Source organism: Cydia fagiglandana, chromosome 4, assembly GCF_963556715.1.
Source record: "Cydia fagiglandana chromosome 4, ilCydFagi1.1, whole genome shotgun sequence".
Taxonomy (NCBI): Eukaryota; Metazoa; Arthropoda; class Insecta; order Lepidoptera; family Tortricidae; genus Cydia; species Cydia fagiglandana.
Genome location: NC_085935.1, coordinates 19,057,519 through 19,083,148, shown reverse-complemented (window position 1 = coordinate 19,083,148; position 25,630 = coordinate 19,057,519). Strand labels below are relative to the sequence as shown.

The window sequence follows — 25,630 nt, the reverse complement described above, 5'->3', positions numbered from 1 at the left end:
GAAGTTCTCAAATGTATACATATTTTAACGTGAGTATGCCGTAAAACCATAAATAACCGTTCCTACAGGTTACGCCAAATTAAAACTTATGCCAACGTAATAAAGACTCTGACAGGTGCAAGCGTTCCTTACTTGTTTTGTGTAAGCAATATGAACCTCAATGCATGGTGTGCCATATCGGGAACCCTTTGAAAAATATTGCTTGACGCTATCTAAACATTGCAAAACTATAAAATTAAACTTACCATTGAGTAATGTACAGATTAACAGTCACAATATATTTTTTTTCTTATTCTTTAACTTTAAAATGATTTTTTTGTCGCACTTCGAAACTTGTCAAAACTGATTTTTGCACCAACTCCCGAAATTTGACCGATTGTTCGTCACCATGGTTATTTACTGCTACCTAGCGGCAACACGCCGAACTATTATAGTAGCCTTAAGTGTAAAGTAACCTTCAAGGTATAACAGATGTCGCTGCCTACCTGAATCTTGACGCAATTCGCACATATTTCGGTTGTGCCATATATGGAACTGTATGCATTGTAGGGTTAAAAATAATATCTAGATATTAATTTTATCCTCGTCCCCACCACCACTGCGCTACGAGTAGGTAGTTCAAATGTCAAAGTTCAGTAACTAAACTATCTCGGATGTTTTCTTCCTAAAGAAAATCACCCAATCTTATATTCACATTGTTCCCGCCCGCGCTCGTCCTTTGCGCCGGGGCAAATGTCAAAGTTCATTCTAATTTGCGTCAGAACAGAATTACGAAAATAGACTAGCCGTACAAAGGGATTTCGCGATTTTCGCGAAACCGTTACTTGACCGTGGCAGATTGTTTGTGTATAAAAAAAAAGTTTATCTGTTTAAACGACTCTTGCCCTGAGGATTAAATTGATGACTTCGTGACTTTTTTTTTTTTTTTTTTAAAGTTTAATAAATAAGTCTCAAATGATGGAGTGTGACGCGACTATGAGAAAGACAAAGTTAAAGGACTATCACAAGTAAGTATGAAAAAGTATTAATTTTACGTGAAAAGGTTCGAAAATAATTAATTCAACTGTAAAAACCTACACTTTCTGCTAAAAATGTTATTTGCACTATATAGTTATGGTATGGTACAAAGAACTATATTTCGTAGGGACTTTTTACTAATTGTAAGAGAACCAAGTCAAAAGTTTACAGGATACCTAAGTAACAAAACGGAACCAATGAAACCATATTGTGGTTAAAAAAAGCGTATCAAATATTATCATGCCGCGATCAGAAAGGGATTAGAAATAACAGATTTCCATACACTTACGTCAAAATCAATATGGATTGACAGCTATCTCAATCCCTTTCTAATCGCGATTCAGTAATAACTATGTACAATCTGAATGTAACGTTTAATTTATTTCTTTTTCTCTTATTAAGCTCATTTTCACGCTATTTGTTGTAATTGAAAAAACATTTTCGGTTTTCACTTCATTTTAGGGCGCGGCCGACCGGCAAATCGAACCTGGCAATAAATAGCTCTATTAAAGGCTATTAAGAGTAATAATGAAGCATTTTGAGCAATTGACTGCAAATGGTCTAAATAACCGCGTAACAAGGAGGCTTAATTCGAACATTCCGATGTGAAAATGATGTATTTTTGTTATCATTCGCGCGTGCATTTCGCTCGTACTTAAACAAGTACGAGTGAGTCGCGGGAGTCGCGGTCGCCATGTAAATAGGCTATACGATAACGAGTGAAACAATCGAATGATAAGTAAATACTGATTTATTTGTCTAAGCGAGGTTATATTAGAAATTGTACTTGTAGCTTCATTCTTTAATAACGAAGTTAATTACAAGATCTTCAGACATTTTTCCAGCGGACTTTCCTCGCTAACATCTTATCCTGCACAAAGCGCCGAGGGATTTCCTTAACGACGTCTCAAAGGTAACTTTTAATGGCGGATGACGACCTCATAATGAATGCAGCTACAATCCGCGTTACACAGACTAGGGTTTTATAAAGAGAATAAACGTAGACTAGACTTTTATGAGGAAAGATTAGATTCTAGTAACAGTATTTAATAAGAAATGGGTCCTTCTTTGTTGATAGTCAATAACAAAACCTTATTTTAGGTCATCGTTTTTGTTTTAAATCTACTTATGACTCGTGAGAGATTTCGTTTCGGCTGATGCTGTTCTTTTTTTATAGTGATTTAGTCTCACGTGTCGAAGTAATAACGTGTTAAAAGAACAAGTAAAATATATACAAAATTATTATTTACACACGTAATCCAGTGTAGTGTGATCATTTATTTTGAAAGCTTAACACAAAGAATAAATATTTCTATAGAAATCCGCACTGCAGTGTTATCCTTATAACTCATCTCAAGCTTAACACGATCTAGTTTTTTCGGCCTTTGAGGCAGGCGTTAAAAACTCCAAAGAGAATGTATTGTGAGGCGTGAATAGCTTTATGTTTTGTGTTCCGAAGAAAAGACGCTGAAAATTTATGATGTTTGTAAATTTTTAACGACGGTTTCCTTTGAACGTAATGCAGCTCATGTTCCTTTTTGATAATCTTGTAATTTTTAATCAACACAATTCCTTAGCAGAAGTGCTAATTAACTGTACCTAATGTAATTTAATTTTGCGATGTGATTGAAAGTCCAAGTATTGAAACTTAGAAGACGCGAAGCGAGGGCATTAACATCACGTTTTTCGTGTAACCTCCAAACCGCATGCGTTTCGAATATTAACCCTGTTGGCTTTTGTCCACCATCCTTGACTGAACAAAAGAGGTGTCGTAATGTGGAAATTACGGCCTGCATCTGACAAGGATTAATCGTTAAGTATCGAACTATTGATAGCTTTGCACGAATTCTAACCGCAGTTTTCAAGTCACTGGACATGTTATAAATGGGATTAATAGTACCTATTATTTAGTGCGGTTCAAGAAATTTCAATTTTCTGCACGGATAACTAACACGTTTATAATTGAATACCGTTTATTGCGAAACGGAGCTTGACTTTATGTTTACTTTTATCGATTTTAATGCTTAATTAATGAATACTTTCTGGGCCAAGAGCGGTAAAATTTGACGTCTATTTAACGTTATAAAATGTTTAGATTCTGTAGACATAAATATGTAAAACAAAATTATACAATACAAATACTCTTTATTGTCCACCTCAATAAAAGAAAACAATACAAAAGAAATCAGAAATACAAGCAGAGAAGGCAGAGAAATTATCTATCTAGTTTGTCTATTTGTCCGTGATAAATTCTGTTACTACCGGTTCTGGCTTGCATTTTTTTTACATGTTGCTGAGTAACTTTTTCATGGGGGATGATTTATATTTCCTATGGATTTGGAAAGGAAATGTCCGGGCAAATTAGTCCCGTGAAACCACCCATAAAGTACAAGATTACACTTACACTATACCAGTATACCTGAGTAGATGTATCTTCAGTACACTTCTGGCCTGTCGCCAACTATCCGCCGTATCTCTCTGTATCCCAATCTATTAAACTGTACGAGGAACGTGCCAATACTGTCCGTACCGGGATCTCTAACGGTATTTACTTGCCTTAAACTCCTATTTTTCACCCTAGGGAGACTGATATTGACATTGATTAATAGATACAATATTGCGTTTGGGCTCAACAAATTCAGATATCAAATAATCGTTTAGCCAACGTAGTTTTTTACCAGAAATGTAGTTATCTGCTTCTTTAACAAGAGTGTACACTCTAATAATGTACATAATACCCGCTTTACCCTTATGCAACAATGGTTTTCGGACTTTTGGAAGGCGTGCGCGGAGCCTAAGTCAACAATGAGTGTCATGTGTCATGGTACGCACGCAGAGGGAGTATCAGCACCCGCCAGTAATAGTTAGCCACTTATTATTACAATCATTTATTTCATACAAAATGGATCGGCATTAGTTGTCTTTATCTTTAATGTATCTTCTCTGATTTGCAATAGCAAAACCGTGACCCAAATTTGGTATTGAAAATAAACTTTATGTAAAATCGTACTTTATTCTATACCATATCAACATTCGATTAGCATAATCAATAATCATACAGTATTACCGCAAGCCATATCAACCACCATGACATTAAGCCAAACGGAGTTCTTATACAACTTGCCCCACTGAACACTTGCACGATTTATTGGCGAAGGACCGTGAAAGTAGGTTCGCATGCATATGGGTTACGAAACTATCGGTCTAGCCCAGATAGATAAGCGCAATCAGACCCATAATACCGGCCACCAGCGGCATTCAGGCTTTAAAAAACTGTTAGTGATTGGATAATAATTCAGCTTTAGGGCCCCCCCCACATCTGGCGTCTTTCGAGCGTCGGCGTCTGTTGGCGTCGGTCCAGCGCTATGGAAAATGACGTCGCTGCGCAGTTGCGTCGACGCTGCGTCGACGTTGCGTCGACGTTGGCCATAGAATTGTAGACGCCGACGCTCGAAAGACGCCAGATGTGGGGGGGCCCTTATAGGTACAGCGAGAGGTATTTTATTATAATCCAAAGCGGGACTACACTTTACATGCACGTTAAATGTATATTGGAGCGACTCATTTGCGCTCCCATATACAGGATGGCTGAAAATATAACTGTATTCCTGTTGCCAGTCCCGTCCAGCCCGTCGGGGTTGGTTCCAGAGTAAAAGTTGCTCAGCATTATCCCAAAACCTCCCTGGCAAAGCTACGGTGTATATTGGAGCAAGGGTGATGCACAGAAAGCAGTGTCATATCAAAATCAAATCAATAACATTTTTTTAGAATGCCGCTCCTCTCTTTCCTACACCAGTTAACAGGATTAGGTTTTAGGTAAGTATACAGGGTGTTACTGACCATGGGGCTTTAAATCCAGGGCTCGATTCTACTCGCTAAACTGAGCTACTTTTATTACGGCACCAACCCCGAAATCCCAAAAAAAAATTACTTTTTCATACATTTTGGCTGATCAGATGTCGACGTTTTCTATGGAAAAACCAAAAACAAATCCCCGATTTTAGGGTTGGTCCCATAGTAAAAGTAGCTCTGTTTAGCGAGTAAAATCAAGCCCTGGAATTAAAGCCCCATGGTCAGACACTGTATTAAATCCTTGCATTGCAGTTATGCTAATTTTTATTCAGGAAACGAAGTTACTTACCTAACTGAAACACAACACTAAGAATACGAGTATGTAATCCATTGTTTCGTGGGAAGTTATACTCATATTTTAATAGAATAACTAACACGACAATACTTTTAGACGGCATATATTTACTTGTACAGACTAAATAAGTAATGAAACGCCCTTCGTTCAAAGAAAATGTGCTTCTAACCTCAAAACGTAGGCTACGTACGTAAAAATATTTTCTTAACGAAATTGAATTATTCCACCTCGTTGGATTCTTGTCCGTATCAAGAATACGTAAAATATTACTTTTTACATAAAAGTTACTTATATAAATTGCCTGTCATTAATATTTTCACTTTCAAAAATAATAATATTTGTACCAACAGATGCTTAACTTATTATAGATGAGAGAAAGGGTCAATATTGAATTTCAGCGTGGTTGTACTAAAATTGGAGTGATCGTATCTATTCCTAGAATTAACGCCAAACTTTCACATCGGCCTTAATTGGTATGTTGGCAAATTGGACGACACCCATGCGGGCTTTGATTAGACCCTCATGTACAATGTAGGTACTTACTTAGCTTATACCAGCGTTTCTCAAACTTTTTTGGTGACGGAACCCTTTTGGAAAGCGAAATATTTGACGGAGCCCCAAATTAAATATTTTCGTTCGTCACTGTCGACCAGATATACCTATATAAGAGCTGGTTTTTTTTCTTATTATTACAAGTATTTTCGCGGAGCCCCACAGAGGCTTTGCGGAACCCTAGGGTTCCGCGGAACACACTTTGAGAATGGCTGGCTTATACTAAAGTAGTTGCAAACTAGTACAATTACTGTATAAGTCTGCGGCCTACGCGATAAAAGGAAACTTCAAAATTAAATAGGAACAGTTAAGAAACAACTTAGATACTTACATAGTTACTAGGTTTTTGTTGGATAGCTATTGTTTTGTTAACCCTTTAACCGCCGAAGATATCACTGACCCGCACGATTACATGCATTTACTTAAATAAGGTTTACGATAGCGCGTATTATATTTAATAGGCGTGGCGTGCGAAGGGTTAATCATACCGGAATACCATTATGGGCCCGATTCGGATTTTGAAATAGACATCTATTAGATATCTTTTAGACATCACCAAGATACGATAACGATATGTTTAAGATCTAACCTGTCAAATTTGACATTTGCGCGATTCTGGAGATGCTCTTGAACGATTTCCACAGGATATGACTTAGAGATCCAATTCACATCTAATAGATATCTTACGCTATCTAACGTAAAAGTGACATTGGTTGCCCGAATTGCGCTGCAAAAGAGAACTACTTGATATCTAAACTATAACGTATCTAGAATGGACCTAGTACGTGTCGTCTAGCTCTTGTGAATATCTTGAAGTTCAAATACGGCAGTATGTCAGTATGTCAGTACGTTATCGACAACCAGCTAAACAATTAAAGCTCTGCCAAATATAAACTCTGCCAAATATATATACCTAAATGTCAAAATAAAGGCGTGAGACCCAATTCTTAACTGAGCTCTGAGCTTGATTCAAAATTGTGAATTTATTGTATCTTATGTGTATAAAAGTTTGTTAAGTATAGTAACGATATTAATCAAATTGTTTTCTTATTGTTACAGCAACGAGTGGGTCCGGTAGCGGGCCGGGGGGAGGCGAGGCGAGGCGGGGCGACGTGACACCGCACGCGCCGCCGCAAAGGAGGCTCATCAAAGTCGACTTTGACAACCTAGAGGTAACCCAATCATAGTTATTAGAACTAAAAGACAGTCTAGCCTTATCCCAAACTTTTTTACATATAGGTTCGTCATTCTCGGTTGTTCTCGGCCAAGAAAAAAACGCTCCGAATATGCACGCTCGACACTGATGCCGACGGACGGCCATACATTAGTTAAAGCAAACGTACATGCCTACGAGTATTATAGTGGTTGGTGGTAGCGTCGAGTGTGCTTTCCATAGCCCTCAAGCTACATTTTACGGGTAAACCATTATTAATATGTATTATCTCGAAACTGTTCAATTTCCATCCACCATTTCTGTAGCCACTTGTTATACTTTTTTCAACCTTAGCGACCAAATAATTTACAGAGCCACTGTAAAAACGGTTAAATTTCGTTTACGGTGAAATATACTTTCATTAATATTTTCTTCTTGTGACGTAGCAACTCAATTTTTCGTTCAGAAACATTTGTCACTCAAACCCTTATCCTTTCGTCCTCAAAGCATTAATCATAAGGCTTTATACATTCAACTTTATAAAGAGGCATGAAAACATGTACCTACGTACTTATCCATAGTATCTGCAAAAACCGGGCAAGTGCGAGTCGGACTCGCGCACGAAGGGTTCCGTACAATAATGCAAAAAAAGGAAAAAAAAAGGTCACCCATCCAAGTACTGACCCCTCCCGACATTGCTTAACTTCGGGCAAAAATCACGTTTGTTGTATGGGAGCCCCACTTAAATCTTTATTTTATTCTGTTTTTAGTATTTGTTGTTATATAGCGGCAACAGAAATACATCATCTGTGAAAATTTCAACTGTCTATCTATCACGGTTCGTGAGACACAGCCTGGTGACAGACGGACGGACGGACAGCAGAGTCTTAGTAATAGGGTCCCGTTTTACCCGAAAGTCGCAAATTGCGGGGATCTTTCTCTTATACTCCAATGCACGCAATTTCCCAGAATATCTATGCGTGAACCTTTAACCGCTTATCAAGTGAACACGTGTAAGGGGCACGCACGAGGTCCTTTGGAACCTCTAAGTTTGATTGTTATGGAACACACCAAAATGAGGTCGCAATTTCTAGGCATATTTTTACTAGGTATAGCTTTTTTGTTTTTTAGTGTTTCCTGATTTTTAGGGTTCCGTACCCAAAGGGTAAAACGGGACCCTATTATCCTTCCGTCCGTCCGTCCGTCCGTCCGTCCGTCCGTCCGTCCGTCCGTCCGTCTGTCTGTCACCAGGCTGTATCTCACGAACCGTGATAGCTAGACAGTTGAAATTTTCACAGATGATGTATTTCTGTTGCCGCTATAACAACAAATACTAAAAACAGAATAAAATAAAGATTTAAGTGGGGCTCCCATACAGCAAACGTGATTTTTGACCAAAGTTAATCAACGTCGGGAGTGGTCAGTACTTGGATGGGTGACCGTTTTTTTTTTTGCTTTTTTTTGTTTTTTTTTTGCATTATGGTACGGAACCCTTCGTGCGCGAGTCCGACTCGCACTTGCCCGGTTTTTATTTATTTATTTGTCCAATATGTTTTGTTATTTCTGACTTTTAACTATGAGTATGTCAGCATGCTGAAATGATTAAGTAAGTAGGTACTTATATTGTATCTACATCGAAGAGAGTTTTTGCCAAACCTAATCAAGTAGATGTAAAAAGTAAATTAGATTCGTCAACGCCACCCACGCCACGCGTCATAATTATGGCATGATCTAAATTAGATTTCGCGCAATCTATATTTTAGTTGCAAAACATGCGATACCGATTGAGTTCCAGAGTAGCAGAACTTTTTTTTTTTTTTTTTAGGTTTAAGATTCTTTATTCTCATTAAGAATTTGACAATTCACTTATATGAGAACTTAAAACTACACAAATACATTTATTTTGCATGAAATTAGCGAAATAACTAAATAATAACATGGAGGGTATTTAAACATACAGTAAAATAAAAATAAAAATAAAAATCTGCCGACACACAAAACAAGGTGATTAGTGGTGCATCGATCGTACGGTTAACATTCCATCTACTTGAGATGTACAAAAACGATTTGCAGTTGACAGTAAGCTAAGGCCCAGTTTAACTTGTTTTCGAGATTCGTAATAACTATACGTCAGCGGGGATCATCCTTGGACTGGTCGGTATAATGCATAAGTAGACCGTAGGTGTCATGAATATCGGGACTGGTTTTTAGTTTCTATGAGATTATTAAATATTCGAATATCGATCTTATTATCTATTAAAGTTAGGGTCCCTTTTGTAATGGTCATGTATTTTATTTATGGCATAAATGGTATAATGCAGTGCGCTAACTTACAGATACTGGAAGTGGCAATGTTTTTATTATAAGTATTAAGTTGTTTTTATTTAATTTATTATATATTTTTATTTAATATATTATATATTATTTATTATAGTGCTACGATTTATTTATATATAAACGAGCTAGATTTTAAATGGCTTTTATTTATTTTTTGTTAATGGTATTTTCTATTTATTTACATATATATTATATGTGCGCATTTATTTTAAAACAGGTGCTGTTTGTGATATTTACTTTCAAAATATTCAGTTTTATTCTATGGCAAATCATTGTTAACGTGTTTTTTCAGTTGTTTTTTAAAGCTGTACATAGACTTTGTTTCTTTAATTTTTTTAGGCAGTTTATTATACAGCTGAGCGCCTTCATATAGTATACATTTTTGTCCGAATTTTGTTCTGGTTTGCCGTAGAATGAGGTCATCGGCATTTCTCAGTTTCATTTTTTGTCTAGTATTTTTTTTTGAAAAACCTAATTGAGTGTGTATATTTTTATTGATTATTTTTCGTACTAATAAACATGTATTGTAAGTATATGTCTGTTTGATATTTAGTATCCGAGTTTCTTTATATATTTTTGTTGTTGGTGTTAAAAAGTCATAATGAAATAATGATTTTATTAATTTGTTTTGGGCTACTTGTAGTATTTGTAGATTTGTTATGGCTGCCGAGCCCCAGACTTCAATCAAATAATCAATATGTGGCTTAATGAGGGAGTTATAAATCATATACCGCGTTATTTTGGGCAGAAAACGTGCGATTCCCCGTATGGCTCCTGTCAAGGAAACTATTCGGGTTCTTACTTTTTCAATGTGTGGTTTCCAACTTAAGCTTTTGTCTAAAATCAGGCCAAGATATTTTTCTTTGTCTACTTGTTCAATTAATTGGTTATTTATTGTAAGCGGATCAAATTCATCAATTTTTTTGTTTTTTGCTAAGAATATGATATAGTTAGTCTTTGTAGTGTTAATGGTAAGTAAATTACTCTGAAACCACGCATTGAGAAGATCCAGGTCACTTTGTGCTTTCGTTATAACATTGTGTATAGTGTCTCCAAAGTAAAATAAGGCTGTATCGTCAGCGTAAAGTGTTATATCTCCCGTCAGACCTATCTCTTTAATACCATTGATATAGACCAGAAACAGAAGGGGCCCTAATATTGATCCTTGCGGCACGCCACAATTTATTTGTTTAGGAGTACTCGTGTGATCTCCTATTTTAACAACCTGATAACGATTTGTTAAATATGATTTGATAATATTATTCGCAGATAGCAGAACTTTTTTGTTGGTAATAACATTATAATATTATAATATTAAAACTAAAGGTAAACCTAGAATAAAATAAAAGCACAAACTGTTGGTAATTGACACAAAAAATATGCGTAAGTATTTAAATTAGGGTAGGTAATTGTTACAATAAGTAGGTACCTATTTGTATTTATCTTAAGATGCCTGCAAATCTATATTTAAGATTCGACCCGTGCTTGTAATATTTTTGAAGAGATTGTAAGTTATTCATGATTATTGATTACCGCCGTATATTAGATAAAAACTTTTCTAAGCAAAAACAGCAGTATATTATGTACGAAATATGTACATAAATGAAATTGTGTGAACCCACAGAATTTACACTTATAAAGTCTTACAAGTATCCTTACCGCGAGTTTGACACTGACATATTCGCTAAACTAAACTGATAATGCATCTCCCTTGTACTGAGGTTGGTGCAAGGGAGATGCACTGCGTTTGAGTAGACGCAGTCGCTAGCGTTTAAGGCCGTGTAAAACTCATGGTGAGGGAAAATCTTACAAGGTTGCCTCTGATATTTCGTACATAAACCGTAAGGGTCTCCCCTAATATATCGACGCGCATTCGGCAAAAGCCGATAGGAAAAAGCTTTATGTCCGCGCAATAAGAGCGAAAAACCGGTCGACGCGTCCGGCGTCGTCGGCCGTCGCGAGCCGAGCCAAACGACGACTTTTTCGCTCTTATTGCGCGGACATAAAGCTTTTTCCTATCGGCTTTTGCCGAATGCGCGTCGATATATTAGGGGAGACCCTAAAGCTATCGACATAGCTTGCACAGTTGTATCGGCTAGTCCTTTGTATCGGAAACCGATTCCGCAGCCCGTAAACCAACGTTGCTCGCTATTGATTCAAAACGTCCAGACGTCTGGACGATATGCTTTTGTTTGACAACTTTGTATTGTTTTGCATGGGATGCCGGGAGACGGCTCTTAAACGGAATACATGAACTTCAATGTTTTGGTGATGTGTTTTGCGATGTTTTAAGCAGTGGCGTAGTTAGGCGTGGGCGAAGTGGGTTGTCGCCCACGGCCTCGCGCCCCAAGGGGGCCTCACGCACAGTGAAAGAAAAGGGCCTCGCAGATGCGACTTCGCCCACGGCTAGATTAGTTCACGATACGCCACTGATGGTTATAATCTACAATTTTTTAAGAAATGTTGATACTGTTTGTCTCACAGGGCCTACCGCCAACGTCGAGAAATCGAAAATAGTTATGTCTGAAGATAATGATTTTTGATCTTTCGTTGTTGGCAATGTTGGCGGTTTCGAAATTGTAGAGCTGCCATAATAAACTCCATATTTTCATAGTTTTACTTTTCCACAACTTCTTGTTTCTTGCGAAGTCTGCACAGTAGCTTGATCAATAAAATGTTTTATGAGTGCTACAAATCGTTAAACTAGACCTCAATCTCGCTATCGATTGAGAGTCTACTTGTGTCTAGACAGACGGGCTTTATTTTAAATTTTGTAAAAATTGTTCTCGATATTGAATGCAGTGCGACGGATCTAAAATGCAGCACATCGATTTTTAGTCATGTCTTAAATAAATATGAAAAAGTATATTTTCTTTCTTGTAATAACCATAGTTTGCTCCTAAACCCGTAATAAAATAACATTCTAGCCCGAGAATTAAGTAGCACCAGCTGCTCCTAGCAACAATAATTATCGCCACTTAGCCTCTATGGCTAATATCTAACTGTACACACATCCTGTACTAGTACAACTGTGTAAATACTATTTGACAATTCAGAAATACTATCCATGACCGTACTGTACTCCCAGTGTAATTCTAACCCTCGAATACCTATAAGATTCACGAAGGTGCGGGTCAAACTATAGTAAAGAAGAACTCTCAGATGGGTAGAAATTGCTTCATGAATATCTGGTAAGCCTGGCGTGGCCTAGTTCGAGAAGTAACGGGAGGCACGTGAAACACTTCCGGGTCATTTTGACGATTTCAGATGTTTTTTTGCTCTACCGTTTCAGGTGTTTGGGTTATTTGTGTCAGTTTACATTAAGACTGAGACTCACAGTTATGAAGATACAAACACACAGACATACAAAGCCGAATTGCTTTTACAAGCTAAAGCTTAGTTGTAAAACAAATTTGGAATTCGTGTTAAATAAATAAAACATCGCCAATTTTTTTTCTTATAGTAAATCAGACATAGATCTCATTGGTTTAAAAGATCGTTGATCACTCAAATTACATCAATGACAATGTAAAATGCTTAAATTTTGTAGATACTAAGAGAATAGGTACTAAAGAGAGTTCGGTCCGTATCCCAATCCAGGCATTCCGGGTGCAACTTCTATTTATACATCTTCGAATTAACCCCCGTAATCTCGAGAATAGCACCCACTTGAACTATTATTTTTTTTAGACCTTATAACAACGAGATAGGGTCCAAAATGGCATGGAACTGTCGTGTCACGGATTTAGATCGAGGTTTTAGTAACCCTTTAGATTTAAGTCACGTCCTTATTGAGACGATTACGGAGTAAAATGTAGCACGTGAGGCAAACTACAATTTACATTCTTGCTTGCATTTATTCATGCGAATCAACACTTGATAGAATCAACATGCAATAAAATGAATTGTTGATTTGACGTGGATGCGAAATGACAGTTGTACATGTCGAATTTGGCCCAAGGACGTCCCAAACTTTTACGAGTTATTAAATTTCCATCGAAACCACAGAATAAGTAATAGTACTACCGTACAGAAAGGAAACTTCCTACAAAAACGAAGTTTGACGGCGGTTCAGGGTCGATTCATACTGTCTCTTTCTAGTATATCGCACTATCCTTTTCGGCTATTTAGGGTTGTCAAAATTCAATTGATTATCTTATCTGTGGTCGTGCACGCAAAAGGAAGTCAAGTGGTGCCAACCCTTAATAATTGCTCGGAGCAATGCTGAGCCGAGCGGAGCCGAGTTTGGCCGATCTAAGGAGTTTCGCACCCCTGCCGAAACAACGGTTTTCGTAAATATTCAGTGAACTCCGTGTGTGCGGTTTATTGACACATTTGGCTCGGTTCCATCTCATTAAACCACCGACAAAGTGATTACAAAGTTATACGTAACACGAAACATGTAGCGACCCTTGAAATTACATCATAATAAAAGGGCTGAAATTTTAGGCAGTATGAATGTTGTCCTCATTAAAATGTGTATGATGTTTGGAGCTTTTTGAACGTCTTTCATTCAATATACTTAGATTACTTAGGTACTTTGTGGGACTTTGTCCATAGATACATAAAACGTATTCTAATGAGATATTGCACTGTACTGATTGTATTTGTGCCTTCTTGATTGATGTAATTGTGACAAATTGATTAGGTATTGTTTAGCACATTAGATACAGCCCTAATACAATTATTAACACAATGCAATACGCATCCACCGTACCTAAATAGTGTGCTTTTGCAAAAATATTGAATCATCATAAAACACATTAAGAGCCGGTTATCCGTGTTTGTAATAGGCTTTATCACAGTGACGTTGAATAGTAGGTAACCGGATCTTCCATATACGCAATCGTGAACGAGTTGAACGACATAGTAGGTAATTAAGACCTCCATACAGTACCATAATTATGTTTGCACAAGACAAAAAGGTTTGAATCATAAAGAAAGTTCGCCAAAAAAGGGACTGTGTCAAAAGATGACTAAGAGTGACATTCCATTTCCAACTGCAGCTGCAATACTGTTCATTTTACTATGGAAACGCGTCGCTGTCATTGTCAACTTCCATAGTAAAATGAACAGTATTGCAGCTGCAGTTGGAAATAGAATGTCACTTTAACGCGGCTATCATCCGCACGGCGCTCAGTTTTACGAGCGAGACAGCTCTATACATCTACAGCATATGGTATGTTTATGTCTCGCTCGCATACCGGAGCGGCATGCGGATCCGCATCCAATGTCAAAATATGACTAAGTCATGCAATGTAACGGCACGGAAGATCGCAGTTAGGTATTTTATTAGCGAGTTCATGATTTGCGTGGCGAGGGAATCAGTTCGGTGTCAGTACATTTCATTAACCTTGACTATAATGGTGACATAAGAAACTTATGAAGGCTTTTGAAGAATTTTTATAACTGAATTTTTTTATGGCACACTATTAGTGAATTTTATGTAGTTAGGCCAGCACACTACATTTTGTTACCGGGTTGTATACCAAATCCAAAAAGCAACATAAATTCAACCTTACTACCTACCTTGTAAGGTATATTTTGTATCCGAAATGTTATTACTGAAATTTTTGAGTAATATTTTTAGTGTCAAGATTTTTTAACATAGTTTTGTAATTAACCGTGTGTAATACATTTGTTAGAGAGTTATCCAGTTGCTTCCTGATAATTTCGCCATACAAATTCATATCATAACACGTCTGCTGTAGTAGAGCGTAAACTATTAACAGTGCCATTAATTTTGCAACGTCCGTACCACTAATGCGTCCCGCAGTGAACCGCATACAGCAATGCGGTAGCATCTGCCTACAGCTTATGCACGCATTTTTGTACTACGAAAATGAGGGTCTCAAAATTATAATGCATTTTCAACGAAATACGTTACTACATGGCTATACATTAGTTAGAGGCTCTTCTTTTTAAAGGGGTCCATTGATTAACAGTCCGCCGGACGGTATCGGCCTGTTAGTTAGAGCAAAATTTCACAGTTGACAGTTCCGAACAACTGACAGGCCGATACCGTCCGGCGGAATGTTAATCAGTGGGCCCCTTAACAGTGATACAAAAAGCACAATGGAAAATTCTAGGATAGAAACAGAAGCGGATACTGACGTGTCGGTCTAGCCAAGGTGACAATCGCTTGCGCTTCGCTATCGAATCGCTTTGTGTCTCTCTCTCACTCTTGCATATTAGAGTGACAGTTGCGTTTCGTTCGCTACGGAGTGTTAGCGATTGGCATATTGTCTACGGGCCTGTATCCCAGCTTTAACACAACAACTATAACCACTAAAGGTTTCATTCAGATTCCGACTACAGCAGCGTAACTGCCGCAGCGTGTCAGCAGCGACGTTACTGTCAATTTCCTTACAACAGCCGCAGTGACGATCGAACGACCTCACAAGGCTCCTTACCTAGACAGCACTGGCCATTATTGTTCTATAAGCCTAGCCGTAACCATAACCCAATACAAAAAAGCCTTAAGCTCCATTAACGTTACTAGTTCTTACTACAGTATACAATTGAACCGGCATTGCACATTATACACGTGCAGTTGCATAAGCGAAGGGAAAGCACAACCGCCCTTTTCGTGATGCAATGCACTTTAGCCTCGAGCCTCTCTCTGGCTTCCTTGCTCTCTCCTGCGACATGTTTTTGCCATTACTCATTGTTTGATTACATATTTCAATATCTAAGCAATATCTGACGGTTACAAGTTCGAAACATATATCATATTATCCGTCAGATTAAGAAAATTAAGTTAAGTCAGATTAAGGTTAAGTATTAGCACAATCTTATTAAAGAATCAACGTGGAACAAACTAACCAAATTCACAATGTAATTAACGATTTTATTAACTGTTTACCCCACCAACCAACGGACCAACATACGGCGCGATTCGAACTTTAAGATATCGCGCCGTTAGACATTCACTAGATATGAAATAGTAAAGATATGTGACGTTCCACGGCAAAAGGTACCTTATGGCAGCTGGCGCTTACGCTTATTATTAACGCCGCTCCAATATTCAGTCGGGGTAATGGTACCTTTCGCCGTGGAACATCACATATCTTTACTATATCTTATCTAGTGCATCTCTAATTCATTTCCCGAATCGCGCCGATAGACGGCTAAAAGTGGTCAAGGTACACTCCGCGGGTAGAAAGATATCAATCATATCTTAATCTAACACGCTCGAGTAACTATAAAAATTCCTTCTTGGGTTCCCCGACCATTATGAAGTGTCTTTGCAATTTTTTAGCTGGGTGTACAGGTCAAGGGTGGAACATCTTTTGTCAAGACGTCACGTCACGTCACGTCAAGGTCACGACTTAACCAGACCCAAGTCGATGCCGCAACTACCAGCTTCAAAGTTTGAAGAGACATTTCATTTAATGAGACTTAATGTATTGAGGTATAACGTTACATACCTTGTCTCTTTTGAGGCACAAAACCGAGGTCAGGCTTTGACTGTGTATTTGGTAATTAATGACACATGTGACCCTGTACAAGCGACATCAAAGATAATATGTGATACCTTTTTAGTCTTGTTACAATGGACATTGAGTACCATCGTCAACAAAGTTAACTCACCGTTCTTATGTCATATTGCAAAGATTTGCAATCTACCAATGATCAGAGTGTTTTGCTGTGTTGTTGCTGACCGTAACAAGACACTTCGTTAACATTTCTTTTATACCGAAATTTAGAAATGTTTTTCATTGGTGCTTCAAGGTTTGTCGTCATTTTTATTTGCTCAGGTGCGTGTCAGACGGACTTAAATAATTTATAATTTGACACATGGTAATAAAATGGAAAATATTTCAGAATTAAAAGAAAATACATGGGAGTAGGGATATTAAACGATAAGTCCTAAGCGGGTCCTAAGGTACTAGTAACTTCTACAAAAAATCCTGTGTTGTTTGGACATCGATTCGTTCAGTTATTGAAAAGTAATATTAAGACATACATAAGTAACATACCTAAGAATTATTTATTTGGTTTATCGTCTCTTCTTCGTCTCAACAAATCTGCAATTTCAATTGACTACGAGTACCTTATAGTTACATCGATTGCGTGTAAAACGCCATTATTTGCAAATTTCGCCAATTTATTAAAGACATTACGTGATCTTTACATTTTAAGTCTTATGGCTTGTTACGTAACTGGAAAATCAATATTTTTATGGCAACGTTTTACTATAACATCATTGCTTCCAGTGATATAGGACCATGAGAATGTAGTGAAAAACTGCACACTGCATATTCCGTAAATGAAATGAAAGTGAACCTTAAACCTTCACTATAAAGTCTGTTTTACAGTGTACTACTGTAGATTGCATGTAGAACATGAGTAACTCATAATTGCATATCAAAAGAACCGCATCAGACGTATTTCGTCAACTCCGCTCTTAACTGTTGCGAATGACTTTTACTTGGAATGGCGCTCAAACTACTTTTACAGACATAAATCGTAGTGGTTACAATATTTTAAAAGCAGGCATCTTTGCCTCCGTAACTTATGAAACAAGTTTAATAGATCCCCGAAATCACACAATCAATATTTTATTTGTCATAATACGGTTAATATGGGATCTTAATCTAATTAATAGTAGATGCGTATTCAACCTGCATGCAGGTGTACAAATATTGCTTGCTTCTGCAATGTACAGAGTCTATACTAATTGGTGTAACAGATAAGACGGCGTACTTATTCTGATTGTGATGTGTAAAAGGTTACGGATTTCTTACGGATATGATCTGTCATTGTCAAAAGTGACGTTTCAGGCCGAAGAAACGTCACTTGACACCATAACAAACCGATATCAAATTCACCTGCTAATACAATCAGAATTCGCCTCCCAGGGTCTGGTCGGTATAAAAACAAGTACCTACAATGTAAAAAAGTATTAAAAAAATAAATCATTTTAACCGGTGTGATACTAAATGAACAGTAAATTAAAACAAAATAAGACAGTAATGATATAATCCCTTAGAGCATTTAGTAACTGGAGACGCCTTGGCTGTCATTTGCTGCACAAAACAGTCTGCGATTTTTGCGGGGAGGAGACGTCGAATGTATTGCTATTTTTACATGATTTGTAACGTAACGTACAAATAAAATAGCCATGCCAGTCCATACAAAAGCTTGCACAATTGTGCAAGCTTTTCGGCAGAGGGGTAAGCTCTTAAAGGCGACTCCGGTTATTAAATGCCCTAAGTTTAATCCGCGTTTACGATGAAAAATAAAAAAATAAACGCCGCAAGTTTGTCCGTCGCATTACGCAAAGTAAGGGGTCATCCATTAATTACGTCACACGTTTAGGGGGAGGGAGGGGGTCAAGAAAATGTGACATATTGTGACATGGGGGAGGGGGGAGACACAAACTTTGTGACGTCACTTTAACTTCATCAGTAACCGAAAATTTATTTATTTTATTTGATATAAGTACATTTAAATAACAAGTTTTTAAAACGATAATCTTTTTTATTCGTTTAATTATCTTTCCTAAGCAGTTTTGGGTTATAAATTACTAATATTTATATCGTCAAAAATATTTTGATAAAATACTTAGGTACTTACTTAATTCGATTTGGCGATTTCGTAGAAAAAATGTGACGTCACACTAGGGGGGAGGGGTTTGCCAAATGTGACCAAGTGTGACAAGGAGGCGGGGGAGGGGTCAAAAAACCTAGAAATTCGTGTGACGTAATTAATGGATGACCCCTAATGGAAAATTCGCCCAAGCACGGCGCGGTATTTAATTTGACGGGGACGTTGATAATTCATTCTCGGCGGCAATTTAAAGTAGGCCGTGGCCGTTCCGCACGTTTTTCACGGAAAATTGGGAAAGCTGGCGGTTTAATGCAAATGAAAATGGCAGAGTTTAATAATAAGTTAAACGTAGTGGTGCTCGACGCGGTTGGAGTACATGTCATCTTGAAACTTAAGTCATTGTCAATAGAGGTGACAGCAAGGTGTCATCCATAGGCGTACGCACTACGCACGGTGGGGCAAGTGGGGCAAGTTGCCCCACCCTGGTCTGTGGTCTGACGAGAAGCTAAACAATTTTAGGAACAGTTAAGGCACGTAACCATACTTCTGCCCCACCCTTTAAAAAATGCTGGATACGCCTATGGTGTTATCTATTGAGCATTAGCATAGGGGTCATCCATTAATTACGTCACACCAATTTCTAGGTTTTTTGACCCCTCCCCCCCCTTGTCACACTTGGTCTAGTGTGACATCACATTTTTTCTACGAAATCGCCAAATCGAATTAAGTAAGTACCTAAGTATTATTAATATTTTATCAAAATATTTTTGACGATATAAATATTAGTAATTTTATAACCCAAATCTGCTTAGGAAAGAAAATTAAACGATTAAAAACTATTTTCGTTTTAAAAACTTGTTATTTAAATGTACAGCGAACTAAATAATTTAAATAAATTTTCGGTTACTGATGAAGTTAAAGTGACGTCACAAAGTTTGTGTCTCCCCCCTCCCCCATGTCACAATATGTCACATTTTCTTGACCCCCTCCCTCCCCCTAAACGTGTGACGTAATTAATGGATGACCCCATATCGAGTACTAGTACGTTTACCTTATTGTTAGTACGAATTCCAATAAAGTACCTATTTGAAATACCTTAACTTTAGCATTGCGAATAATTAATCCGCTGCAGATGTGTTGAATGCTATTTGTTTTTAGGGTTCCGTACCCAAAGGGTAAAACGGGACCCTATTACTAAGACTTCGCTGTCCGTCCGTCCGTCCGTCCGTCTGTCACCAGGCTGTATCTCACGAACCGTGATAGCTAGACAGTTGAAATTTTCACAGATGATGTATTTCTGTTGCCGCTATAACAACAAATACTAAAAACAGAATAAAATAAAGATTTAAATGGGGCTCCCATACAACAAATGTGATTTTTGACCAAAGTTAAGCAACGTCGGGAGTGGTCAGTACTTGGATGGGTGACCGTTTTTTTTTACATTATGGTACGGAACCTTTCGTGCGCGAGTCCGACTCGCACTTGCCCGGTTTTTTTACATTATTTCTCTTAAGTGTACGCCTGTACGGATAGCTGATATGTAGAATATATTTCGACAAAACACCTCAATGATATAACCACAACCACATGCCCCAAAATTGTATATGGTAACAGGAAAAACCATTTAATTAGCACCTCAGATTGCTAGAACATTTGACTGACTCATATATCCTTATTAATAACATCGTCACTTGCATATTTACTTGTAACTGTATTTTAGTTCCGTAAATATCTTAATATTCACGTACGTGATTTTGGCAATGTGTAGGTGTATCGTTGTATGAATGAACATAATAAACCCGTTGTTTGAATAAGTTGCTTAGTTACCAATACCAATTACCAATCATTTATTTACATATTTGACATTATATATGTACATTCCATGATGAACTACTGTTACCTATGTAGTTTGCGATTGTAACAGCGCCATCTTTGGTGAAATTAAGACATTAAACTATATCGGCTCGAACACCCGTCGACCTATTAAGACAACATTGATAACTATCTCTTTCTTTCACAGGACGATGAAGACGAGGAAGACACAGAGACCTGCGCGACTCCAGAAGTATGCGCGCCCCAACCGTTCCCGAGGCACACGGCACCGCAACAGGCGCCTAAACCCTGGAAGCGAACAGGTAAGGGAAAATATACCTTGGCTTTCACTTGATAAGGTGCTAAATTGTATGACTGACTTATTGAGCTTGAGGCCTGGAATCCTAAATGCTAGACGATTATTAACTTTACTAAGAATGTATTCGGGTATAATGTTGCTTGTGATCTGGGAAAGATGCAGTTGGTACGTCCGGAAAACAGGTAACTAATCTAGACACGCGGCAGCGTGTCAAGCCGAGTTCAAGCAAAGGAACTGGCTAGCCAGCGCCGAGTGTAATATTACACGAACCACTTGGTGCCACTTTTGACCCTTCTATAACTCAAAACATCTTTGACGTAAACACATAAAACTACGTGTGTTTAATTATATCCATAAGGATATCTAGAAGCCCAAATTTCATGAAGCTAGCTCAAACGGTTATAAAGGTATGAAGGTCAAAAAGTCGTAAATTTTAAGACTGACTTATGACTTATAGTACCTAAACCTAACCTACTTCCAGATGACCTAGAAGGATGAAATTTGGAATCCAGCTTGGTTATTGTGTGTAACCGTAGGAAAAAATCTAAAAATAAAATAAAGTTAAAAAATAGGGGGGGTTCCCATACAAAAAAACCACTTTTTATTGGGACTGACATATAAGTACCTAAACCTAACCTACTTCCAGATGACCTAGAAGGATGAAATTTGGAATCCAGCTCGGTTATTGTGTGTAACCGTAGGAAAAAATCTAAAAATAAAATAAAGTTTAAAAATAGGGGGGGTCCCCATACAAAAAAACATTTTTTATTGGGACTGACATATAAGTACCTAAACCTAACCTACTACCAGATGACCTAGAAGGATGAAATTTGGAATCCAGCTCGGTTATTGTGTGTAAGCGTAGGAAAAAATCTAAAAATAAAAAAATGTTAAAAAATAGGGGGGGTCCCCATACAAAAAAATATTTTTTTATTGTAGCGTTGGAACCGTTACAAGCAGATATTTGAAACTACCCCAATATATGTATTATTATATTTGCTATATTAAAATAAAGTTTAGTCAAAAAATAAGTGGTGTCCCCATACAAAAAACTTGTAATACGCTCTAAACAACCGGCCAACGGTGTGTCGTCGGCGGCGCGCGGCACCACATAATTATACAAAGAACAGAAGTAAAAACCATACAGCGGAAACACAAGAAAAAACATTAAATCTCAATACCTGCCTAGTTTTCTTTACAAAAAGTATTGATATCCCACCAAAAACATAAATGTAAAAAAGGAGAGCCAAGTTCAATACAAAAATTATGCTTGGCTGTGGGGCTCGCCGCAAAAAGAATGGAGATCTAAATGAGTGCCACTGCCAAGTTCTATGCAAAATCCAAATATGTATTTATAGGAACAAAATAACATTATAAACAAGTATTAAACTCTATTTCTTTGCTTTATTGGATACCTATAACAATTGCTGTTATTTAAAAAAATGTGAGATCTTAAAGTAGGTTAGATTTGGCTTGGCCAGGTTTTATCAGAATTACAATATAAATAAAATGATTGATATAATGAAAACTGGCCAAGTCAAATCTAACCTACTTTAAGATCTCACATTTTTTTAAATAACAGCAATTGTTATAGGTATCCAATAAAGCAAAGAAATAGAGTTTAATACTTGTTTATAATGTTATTTTGTTCCTATAAATACATATTTGGATTTTGCATAGAACTTGGCAGTGGCACTCATTTAGATCTCCATTCTTTTTGCGGCGAGCCCCACAGCCAAGCATAATTTTTGTATTGAACTTGGCTCTCCTTTTTTACATTTATGTTTTTGGTGGGATATATACTTACCAAATAAGTTAAATTAAAATATTATTTCGTAATAGCTTTCTGCTAAAGTTTTAATACAACTATAAAGTGCCTGTAATGGAAAAGTGATTTCTTAGCTTGACTTGACTTACAGTCCCTAATTAAGTTAAGACTTGGGCAGCAAAGTTTTAAGTCTGACTATAAACTGAAAGTAATTGAAACTATGCTCGTATGTATGCCAGTATTAGTATTAAGCACTTTTCCTTACCCATGCACACCTTTGGCGACGTTGGCAACTTTGGCAACATTGGCAACATAGAAGAAACGCCTCCACGAGCGCCCCCCCGCACGCGAATATCGCACGACGAGTATCACCAGTTCTGCGACGAGGCCCTGGAATGTATGAACGCATGTGTCAACCCTAGCTGCATGACGTCACGTTGCAATTGTTTTTATTTTGAATTTCGAATCGTTCGGAAATCTGCACAGTTTGTTTGAGCTTTTTTTTAAAAGAATCACTTATGCTTACAGTTTAAGATATGTGCCAATAAGACAGTAAAACTTTTCATCAGCATTGTTTTTGTGGACCTACTATAGTGTTTGCTTTTACTGTCAATCAGCGCCATATTTAATACAAACGTAGAACTCAAAAATAACAACTCACATATCGAAAGAGCAAGTTGTAAATCGTATGCTGATTGTAAATATCCACAAAAAAGTGTAACCGTACATAAACACTACTGTTGTAGGTATTTAACATCTTTGTTACACATTTTAGTTCACAGTTTACACTTTGATTTTGCAATTAGTCAACGTTTTCGCTTAACTAGTTAACATCGAACGCAGTGTTTTCACGTTTTTTTTATTACTAGCAAATAATTTCACTTTGTAACATAACATAATAATGACTTCACAACTTTGATGTTTAGCTTTGATAATTTTCAAAGAACACCGAACATGTTTTAGTCATAATTTTTTAGAAATATCATAATAATTTTTATGTTCGTTCCTTTTGCGTAGAGTACAGTTTATATTCCAAGTAAAATATACCTTTGTACGTTCAAATAGGTAATTAATTCAGTCTTAAAAATATTTGTTAGAAGTATGAAATATGTAAACATTATAGCGAATTTTAAAATTCATCATAGTTGTTAAAATTTCTTCATCCGAGGGTTATTTTTTATCTCGAATTCAATTGATTATATTAGATGAGTAAATATGATCATTCTCAAGATCATACTTAAGTAAAGAAACTCCATTGAAACACTCTATGAGAAAACCTTTAATTCAGCTAATGGCCCTGAAATCCTATAAAAGCGTAATCTTTAAGCGTACTTGGACCAACAAAAGCTCAAAGTTTCAGGCAATCTATTTTTGATAGTAAAAAGCGTTCTCCGTTAGGATTCACAAATATTTTCCTCTGCCAAATGGACTTAATTAATGTTGTATAAATGTCTAATGAAAATGTTTATCTACAGCGTACGACTTGGCAACGCAATGTCCGTCTCGACGCGCCTCCATGCGGCGCCATACCGTGGCACACGTACACCCTGTGTGCCCACCGACAGATGGCGCTCACTCCTTGCCACACTCAAGGTAACAATTATGTGTAGTGATTGACGGTAGTAGGATCCAACGACATGCATGTTGTTCGCCCATTTCTCGACGCGCCTCCATGCGCACCCTGTGTGTCCACCGATAGATGGCGCTTACTTCTTGCCGCACTCCAGGTAAGAAAGCAAACGACTCAGTAACAGCTAATATACGAGTAGTATTTAACGGTAGCTAGGGCGAGGGGGTGTAGCTTCTCTCGACGCTGATCTATGTGGCGTCATACCGTGGCACGCTCTTGTAATGGCTTCTCTACACGATGAGCCAACGCCGGCCACTCCAGGGACGCATTTATGCGTTAGAGGGAGCAAGTGATATTGCTATCTCACTCTACCGCATGGTTGCGTCCCTTGGAGTGGCCGGCGTTGGGCCATCGTGTAGAGGGGCCATAAGCCATATGCCCAATTGTCCAGTGCCCACCGATAGATGGTGTTCACTCCTTAACGCACTCAAGGTAAAACCAAATATGCCTCATCATCTGTCTATCGAGACGAACGCACACTTCCTACCACACTGCAAATTATAAAAAAAGGTACCAGTCCGTCCAAGAGAGAAACGTTTAAAGAACTATATGTTGAAGGTAAATAATCGTCTAGATATTTATGTTGTGATCGCCTTTTTCTATCACTCTGGATCGTTAATCACTCGGTATACAGCCTTCTACATAATAAGTAATTGTTGCGCTTTTGCTTTTACATATTTATCGGAAAGTAAAAGTGGTTTATGTATTGCGCGAAATGTAAAAAAAAACGATTACGATGTTACGTTAATGTTCCTGCCAAGTTAAACTTCGATTGAATGGGACGGTATAGGAGCGGTTTTTTGGCGGCGAGTTCATTTGACTCTTAAGGCGATTTACAAGTTCCACGCAAAGTAAATAGTAGGTAAGTTAGTAATATCAAAGAGAATATATTGTAATAGAGAGGTAAAGTCTAAGAAAAAAACGTGCCCCTTAGTTTGACAACCAAAACAGATGGCGCTGTACTCGGCCATATATTTTGCGGTCACTTAATTGTCAAACGTCAACTTTTGACAATCAGAGTTACCGCAAAATGTATGGAGCTGTACAGCGCCATCTCGTTTACCTGTCAAATTCGAAGCACGAAATTGTCTTAGATTTTACCCATCTTACTCAATCAATATATCTTTGGTAATATAAAATACGTTAAACTGCGTTAGACGCAATACCGGTCCATTAAAACATAATAGCCCTGTGGCTACTACTGTTAGTAGAGACGTTGAATGGTAAAAGGCTTTCGCTTAATAGCAACATAAATACTTACGAGTGTATGCATCAGGTTGTGCAACTTTTGCAATTCAAAACTACTTAACTTCCCGGTCAATAACTGACTACATTAGTTA

The 25,630-nt window shown here is 37.5% G+C and overlaps 1 protein-coding gene across 3 annotated transcripts in view; it reads left to right on the top strand.

The window, feature by feature from the left end:
- The window catches only part of LOC134663987 (protein spire), a 241,292-nt gene that overhangs the window by 206,580 nt on the left and 9,082 nt on the right, over window positions 1-25,630 (top strand). For 2 of the 3 annotated variants that reach the window (XM_063520544.1, XM_063520543.1), the window contains exons 9-12: window positions 6,776-6,888; window positions 20,782-20,896; window positions 22,977-23,057; window positions 24,136-24,253. In XM_063520544.1, the coding sequence (XP_063376614.1) occupies window positions 6,776-6,888; window positions 20,782-20,896; window positions 22,977-23,057; window positions 24,136-24,253 (427 nt within the window). The remainder of the gene's footprint in view (window positions 1-6,775; window positions 6,889-20,781; window positions 20,897-22,976; window positions 23,058-24,135; window positions 24,254-25,630) is intronic. The other variant, XM_063520545.1, reaches the window with a different exon arrangement.